At 38.4% G+C, this 7,871-nt stretch overlaps 1 protein-coding gene across 2 annotated transcripts; it reads left to right on the top strand.

The window, feature by feature from the left end:
* Nucleotides 1-1,840: 1,840 nt before the first annotated feature.
* On the top strand, nucleotides 1,841-7,128 carry LOC120679028 (probable gamma-aminobutyrate transaminase 3, mitochondrial). Of its 2 annotated transcripts, XM_039960515.1 has the most exons (19): nucleotides 1,841-2,004; nucleotides 2,480-2,601; nucleotides 2,714-2,798; nucleotides 2,946-3,018; nucleotides 3,561-3,658; nucleotides 3,904-3,996; nucleotides 4,240-4,313; nucleotides 4,687-4,725; nucleotides 4,809-4,897; nucleotides 4,978-5,054; nucleotides 5,148-5,222; nucleotides 5,626-5,673; nucleotides 5,747-5,830; nucleotides 5,916-6,003; nucleotides 6,091-6,169; nucleotides 6,255-6,345; nucleotides 6,438-6,516; nucleotides 6,725-6,840; nucleotides 6,938-7,128. In XM_039960515.1, the coding sequence occupies exons 1-19, from the start codon at nucleotides 1,960-1,962 to the stop codon at nucleotides 7,007-7,009; spliced, it is 1,527 nt and encodes a 508-aa protein (XP_039816449.1). In that variant the 5' UTR covers nucleotides 1,841-1,959; the 3' UTR covers nucleotides 7,010-7,128. The 2 variants fall into 2 exon arrangements, with proteins under 2 accessions (XP_039816449.1, XP_039816451.1); XM_039960517.1 differs by lacking the exon at nucleotides 4,809-4,897 and having other exon boundaries at nucleotides 4,687-4,724.
* The last annotated feature ends 743 nt before the right edge of the window (nucleotides 7,129-7,871 follow it).

Below are 7,871 nucleotides of genomic sequence, written 5' to 3'. Positions count from 1 at the left end.
AGCTTCCAAGTTTTCCTCCACTTAGCCTGAACAAAACCATTGGGTTTGGATTGGTGGTTCCTGTGATGTGTTATCAGAAACTGCAATTTGCTCTGAAAGAGTCGAGCAGACAAGCCATGGCTGATATTTGTTGGTGCCATAATCTGAACACTGAAAGGTGAGTCACAATCAATTGTTCATGATGCAAATATGCATCTATCGGTATAAAAAAAGTATTGCAACTCTGGTGGAATCAGATTGGGATGAGCGCTACGAATGCAATCTTAAAGTGAGGTTGGTTTATGGAGTTCATCCTGTGAAGCAGTGAAGGTAACACAAGAATCGATTAACGGAGGGAGTTCATCCTGTGATGGAACCAATTTTCCCATAAGCAAATGGTAGGAAAGAATCGGTGGCGATTGGGCCCGGGGATATTCTAGGAAAAGTAAACTGGAATCTACGTGGGACATTTATATAAGCCAAAAGCAGATGCAACTTGCATTGTTTGTGCTGTTCTGGCCCCAGCACACTCAGCATCCAGGACACCTTGCTCGCCCGTATCACTGTCAGAAGTCACTAATCACTACCGAGCACTGACTTGTTGGTACGAATTGCTCTTTATCTTTTTTTTTTGTTGTTCGTATGATTCCTCATACCTAACCGTCTACAAATAATTAGGAGTTCTTCAGAGATACCGAGGGTCTATTCGGGATGTGGAAATGTCACAAGATTTTAGCAGGAACTTTTTATCTCCGGATTTCTGTTTTAAATGAATCCTAAACTGAAAGTGAGGATAAATGTATTTTGAACAGGAGCTGCTTTCATAGGACAGCAGTTAAATTTCTTGATGTGTGTTGTTGCTGGAATACGTGATGATGCCTCCGGCATGCTGAGGTGGACTTGCTCCCGGAGTTCGTAAAAGAGAAATCGTTGGTGCACACAAAGGTTGTACCTAAAATCGAAAGAATTTTTATGAAATAATGATGAATTACATACTTGTTGCGAGCTATGCTCTCTATATATAATATACACGATTTCTCTTTGGGTTCCATAGGCTGCCACTACTAGCTTCTGTCTCTTATTAGTGGATATGTAAATTATTGCACATGCATAGTTTTATCTCTTTAATAATATAAAAACAACAGCATTACTAAGTGAAACTAGTAACAATCAGCTAGAGATTCAACTAGCAAGGGGTTACAACTAGGAATTAACTCAACTAATCTTTTGTCTAGAAAAAAAAATTACTAAGGGTGTTAAGGGTCCCCTTTAACCTAAACAAACACAAGAGTAGCAATATGTACTCGAAAGAACGAATCTACAGCATCATAGGTATTTAGTCGTCTATTCAAATATTCACACATGTACTAGAAACTTATTAATGCCAAAGTCATATATAAAAACATTCCTTGACCCCAGTGGCGGGCCGAGGGCCCGGTGACCCTGGGCCACGACCCGAGCTCCTATACTTTGTTTGCATTAGGCCCATATAATTAGCAGGCTATATATTACAAAGTTTAGGTATAATTCATAGCTTACTCTACTAAATGGCTCGGGCTTCCAAAATTTTCTGCGTCCGCCACTGCTTGACCTTGAGTCTCAACATTTATTTGGCCTGTGAATTAACTAGACGAAACTAATGCACTCTTTATACTCCTTTGTATTAGCTAACGTGGTTAATTTCCTATGTTATAGCTAGGATTACGCCGAAATGACCTTTTTAACCGTGGCTGAACACAGGCTAAATTTCAGGTTAGATTCATCGAGCGCACCCACGCGTGTGCGATTGCATGGTGCACGTAGCAGGGCCCTTAACCCCTGTCCCCTGGGGCCGCCATTTTGGCTGCGACAGAAACGGATGCGATAAATCCAATCACGTCCCCTTCTTCAGGCCTCCGTCTGTCCCTCTCGCTTCCTCCCAGTTCCAACTTCCAAGAACCCGTGAAGTGAAGTGGAAGAGGTGGGCGGAACTCCGGCGAGATGATCGCCCGCGGCCTCCTCAGATCCAGTGCCGCCGCCTCGCAGGTGATGGTCTCTCGATCGCGGCCGCGAAAGCCAGCAATTTGTTTTACGAGGAACTTAAAACAGTTTCCTTTTTCTTTTTACGAAATTCGTTTCGACCCAGTAGTGGACATGCAGATGAGATTTCTTTTTAGTTCGTTCATGAGTGAGAAAAGGGGTTGTTTTTTTTTTCTTCGAGCAGTGCTGGAGCAGCAAATAGAGCAGAGGTTCTTTGGATGAACCATCGAAGAACAGCCTCTTGAGCTCTGTTCTCTTGTGAACCAATACATTTTCCCCTTTTTACTCGGTTCAGCTTCATTGGAACTGAAATTAGAACTACAATTGCTTTGTTCAAGATCATAACTTCCTCTTAGACAGTCTGACACTAGACCTTGACTTGTTCAGGAAACCGGAAATCATTTTTATTTCAGTTAGTGTGTTTTCTGTAGCTAATATATCTAACTCCTCATTTTTTGTTTCACTCTATTCTGTCGCACAGTTTAGTAGGCTGGTGAAATATGTAGCTACTGCTGGAAGCTTGCAAGGAACACACAATTTTGCAGAGGAACCTGCCAGATACTACAGCTCTGAACCTTCACTTCAGGAAATAGAGGAAAATGGGTGTGTAAAATTTCAACTGCTCAATTGTGACAGTTTGCAGTGAGCTAGGTTATGTGCGGACATGATTGGTGTACAATTTCTTCCACTGATGCTATTTTTTTTTGTGTAACAGGTTTAAGGGGCATAGCATGCTGGCTCCATTCACAGCTGGATGGCAGAGCACCGATTTGCATCCGCTTGTTATAGAGAGATCTGAGGTTCTTCACTCTAGCATTCTTCTAATTTTCTTTTCCTTGTTACAATGCAGCACAAAGATTTTTGGAAAATGAATATTAGCATGTTGATTTCTTGTCGCATCACAGTGACTGTCAGTTTTACCTTACAGCATTTAGCTTATATTGCAGGGCTCTTACGTTTATGACATCAATGGGAAGAAGTATATAGATGCTCTTGCAGGACTGTGGTGTACAGCTTTAGGTATGTGCAAGCTAAGATGCCAGATTTTATGGTATAGCTGCAGTTCTACGCATTACTTGGAGAACTTATGCTTCATTTAAAAAATATTTGTGTATTGGATTAGAAAATAGACAGTGTTGTGTTGATCATCTTTCATTGAAAGAAGCAGAACAAAGTACTCCCAAAATTGAATTTAATTGCGCTCCAATGGAAATAAAGGTAAAAAAAATGAGGAACTCCCCTTGTTGACTACTCCACACTTGAGCAAGCTCTGTTCAAAAGATACTGAATAGAGTCAATTGCACACCTCTAGAGACTAAAGGTTCACTATCTTATTATACTGACCCAGTGGCACACAAACTTCATTGTGGTAATTACAATATATTCGAGGTGCTACTTGGACATGTGTGCCGGTGTAGAACTCCTACTCGGGTGTGCTTATCAACTAGGAGAAAATGTTAAGAACATTACCAAGAACACACCCGTATGCCACATTACATGTTGTTTTAGACTTAATATTTAAACCCTGTTTTCCATTAGTACACTGTTCACATTGTTTTCAGGTGGTAATGAGCCTCGATTGGTCAAAGCTGCAACTGAGCAACTAAACAAATTACCATTCTACCATTCCTTTTGGAACCGTACAACCAAACCCTCATTGGTAATATACTTTTGATCTTTGATGTTCCTTTTCTTACCAACATCCTTTCGTTTGTTATCTTCTGTTTCAAATTTTTTTCCTGTCTTATGTGACTGTTTCGTTCATATCTCCATCTTTTCTTTATTAAAATAAAAGGACTCAATGGATGTTACTGTAAACCAAATTACTTCTACGCCTTTTTTATTATTCTGAAAAATACCTAAAAAGCCTTGATGATTAGAACTTTCTTGCCAATATCATTACAGGATCTTGCAAATGAAATTCTCAGCATGTTCACTGCAAGGGAAATGGGCAAAGTATTCTTCACAAATAGTGGTTCAGAAGCAAATGACTCTCAGGTATGATAATTGATAAAAGACAACTGACCAGTACTACCATGGTTGTTTATCTCTTCTCGAATGTGAATAGTTGAAACAACTGTCATTTTTTTAGAGGAAAAAATTGACATTTTGTACAGACCTTTATATTTTACTGAAACAATAACAGTATGATGGTTCCAAATCATAAGTATACACTTTCTGTTTCATTCTTTTGTTTAAGCGCCGCTTTACTGAAGCATGGCCTGATGTTTTCCTTAACAGGTTAAATTAGTGTGGTATTATAACAATGCACTAGGCAGGGCAAACAAGAAGAAATTTATTGCTCGGTCAAAATCGTGAGATTCCATTTCCTTTCTCTATCCTATTGCCCTCCTAAAATTCATTACCTATCTTTAGCTGATACTCCAATTCCGTTGGTCTTACCATACTGACTTGAAGGGCAGTCGAATTGCTTTGCATATCAGGTCCAGATGATGAGAGGGCCATAATGTCCAATTTTCTGTGACTGTTGCACTAACAAAGCATAAAAATTAATATTCCAATTTTCTGTGATTGTTGCATCTAACAAAGCCTGATGTATTATGTCAGCACTGATATTGGAATATTCTTGAAGAATTCAATTTTGATTGTAATAAGTATTACAGACTTCCCATGTAGTTTTTTTTCTCTTCATGGTATTACAGACTTCCCTCTTCTTTTTTCTTGCAGATATCATGGATCAACGTTAATAGCAGCTAGTCTATCAGGGTAACCTAACTAACCCGCACATTATGCTTTCATTCGAGTCGGTTCCCATGTAGTTTTTTCTCTAATTTCTTCTTAATCTGTAGTTTGCCTGCACTTCATCAGAAGTTTGATCTACCAGCACCTTTTGTTCTGCACACAGACTGCCCTCACTACTGGCGCTTCCGTCTTTCTGGTATCCTTATGTCACTAAATAATTTTACATACAATAACACAAGGATCCGATGCCAACTAAATAATTTTATTGTGATATAGATGAGACAGAAGAAGAGTTTTCAACTCGACTTGCCAACAATTTGGAGAATCTTATCCTAAAAGAAGGACCTGAAACAGTAAAACCCTCTTTTTTTTTTTCTTTTTTGATAATATAAGAACAGTTTGTATATGTTGGCATTTGTTTGATAATTATTATTTTTTCTTTCTAGATTGCTGCTTTCATTGCAGAACCTGTGATGGGTGCTGGTGGTGTGATCCTTCCTCCAAAGACCTATTTTGAGAAGGTGACCTACCACATTAAATAACAGATGTTTGTCATGACTCCTAAATAAACCCAAAATAAATTCTAAATTCGATTTTTTATTATGTTTCAAACATCACAAACATATTGAATTGTAAGCATATCATCAAATATACTAGTTATGGATACTACCCAAACTTTGGAACTGTTTCTTTCATCACATTAAGAATTATATTAAAAACTAAATTGTAGAATGCACTTCATGCTTATCAAGGGTGCATCAGGTTGAAGTTATGATGTTGCTAGAAATTTGCAGTGTACCTTCTCTCCAGGGTTTCAAAAAAGTTAAATCTGACTGCTAAAATATGTGACAATGTATTGTTTCAAATGTTTTTTCTCCCATGCTACTTCTTTTGATCTTGTGAAATTTTGTTCCCTTGCAACAGATTCAAGCAGTTCTCAAGAAGTATGACATCTTACTAATTGCAGATGAGGTAACAAGTGCCTCCAGAAAAACAAGCATGATGAAAGGTTTAAAAGTTGCTAAAACTCCATATCTTGTTTTAGGTCATTACTGCATTCGGAAGACTAGGGACCATGTTTGGATGTGATATGTATAACATTAAGCCAGATCTTGTCTCCATTGCCAAGGTTAGTTCTGTATAGAACGCTAATTAGTTACTACAGTTTCTTCATAAAGTGGCAGGGGAGAACTTAGTGTTCTTTTTGCTAACAGGCTCTTTCTTCCGCCTATATGCCAATCGGAGCAATCCTTGTTAGCCCAGAAATAACTGATGTAATTTACTCACAGAGCAATAAGCTTGGTAAGCTAATCCCATAGTGAACTCATATTTCTACTGCTACTCTTTGACAAGGGCCATAATTTCTTTTTTTTTTCCTTTTTGTTATAGGTTCTTTTTCTCATGGCTTTACATACTCGGGACATCCAGTTTCTTGTGCTGTTGCAATAGAAACATTGAAGATTTATAAGTAAATCACACTTCCTGTAATGATAAACAAACTCCTATTATATCAATGCATATATCTGACTAAGCCTTCTTATAATTGCTGTTAGAGAAAGGAATATCGTTGAACATGTTAACAAAATTGCTCCAAGGTTCCAGGAGGGAATCAAAGCGTTCTCAGGAAGCCCAATTGTTGGCGAGGTATAGATCTTTATGAGTATATACATCCTATCTTCGTACATATTTCAGAAGATTCTTATTTGTGCTTATACATTTGGTGCTCCACGACACAGATACGTGGTCAGGGACTGATACTTGGAACTGAATTTGTCGACAACAAATCGCCAAATGATCCATTCCCAGCTGAATGGGGTTTGTATCTTTCTTGATGTTTGTTTGAATTTCAAAGAATTTACTGTGTTAAAAAATTAACTCTTAGGCTACCAAAATGTTCTCTGAAGGCTCACTTAGTGTTCATGAATTAATTTAGCATATCATGGCAAAGTTCATCACAATCCCAAGCCCTGACATGTGTTTGCATGGTGAGAGTAAATTGATTTCGTTATGCCTGTAATTTCAGGTGTGGGTTCAATCTTCGGCGCCGAGTGTGAGAAGCGTGGAATGCTCATTAGGGTGGCTGGGGATAGCATCATGCTGTCACCCCCACTGATAATGACTCCTGAAGAAGTTGAAGAAGTAAGACCATGTGTTTTACATTATCCAATCTTTTTTTTGTTATTGATGTGATCATGAATCGAATACGAAGCTAACTCAATCTTGACTGACCCTTTAGATCATTATCAAATTCGGCCATGCCCTGAAGGCCACAGAGGAAAGGATCGCAGAGCTTAAATCCAAGAACTAGCTAACACTGTTGGTTGTAACGATCTGGGGGATGATGATGAACAACATCTAATGTACAGAGTAATTCATACTTGATCTCAAATTCTGAATAAAGTGCTGGAACTTCGTACTTATTGTGCAGAATGGCAACTGTTCCTTGCTATCCAGCAACAGGGAATACATGCTCTTTTCTCTCAGATTGAGTAGTATTCCCTCGACAAAAATACACTAGCACCCCATTGCCGCCAAATTGTCAGCTAAGCTAATTAACAATGCAAAGAAATTATGGACTCTTTCTTCATCGACATATGTACCATGTTCTGACGTGATGTTCAAAATGATCTGAATTGCATGCTGGTAATAGATATACAAAGGCAGCGGATGTATGTCAACCATGTTTGGAAACTGCCAATGGTTTATTCTAGATAGCTATATATCATGATTAGCATCAATATAGGTTGAAACCATCAACTTGACAACTGATATGTTCGTGAAGTGTATACTACATAGCTATATATTATGGTTGAGCAGGTTCATATATATGCCAAGGCTATGATTGTGGTCTGTACTGCTTGTCTCATTGTCTGTGATAGGTTAGGTTGGCCTTTTGCTTGGAATTGGTTTGTAGTTCTGGAGCATTGCTGCGTTAGGTGGCTTACTTGATCTTGTTGTTTTCTAAGTTGGAATCGGTCCATATAGGCAGCAAAAATGCGTCGCATTAGCATTCAAATTCATCAGTTTGCTATGCTTTCTAGATTACCGAGACTTTAATTCACTTGAATTCCTTTGACATTGAATGTTGCCCTGCTTAATTTTATAATGGAAAAGTTCCTTTGATTGACCATCAAATAGTTGGTTGCATCTAAAATATTGGGTTTTCGTTT

The sequence above is a fragment of the Panicum virgatum genome, chromosome 6N (assembly GCF_016808335.1).
Source record: "Panicum virgatum strain AP13 chromosome 6N, P.virgatum_v5, whole genome shotgun sequence".
Taxonomy (NCBI): Eukaryota; Viridiplantae; Streptophyta; class Magnoliopsida; order Poales; family Poaceae; genus Panicum; species Panicum virgatum.
Note: the sequence above shows the minus strand (reverse complement) of the source record. Positions and strands in the feature narration are given on the sequence as shown.

Coding starts and splice junctions, on each gene's coding strand:
- LOC120679028 (XM_039960515.1), top strand. CDS start 1,960: ATGATCGCCCGCGGCCTCCTCAGATCCAGTGCCGCCGCCTCGCAG. Junction 3,659..3,903: donor GTACAACCAAACCCTCATTG/GTAATATACTTT, acceptor ATATCATTACAG/GATCTTGCAAATGAAATTCT. Junction 4,314..4,686: donor TTTATTGCTCGGTCAAAATC/GTGAGATTCCAT, acceptor TTTTTCTTGCAG/ATATCATGGATCAACGTTAA.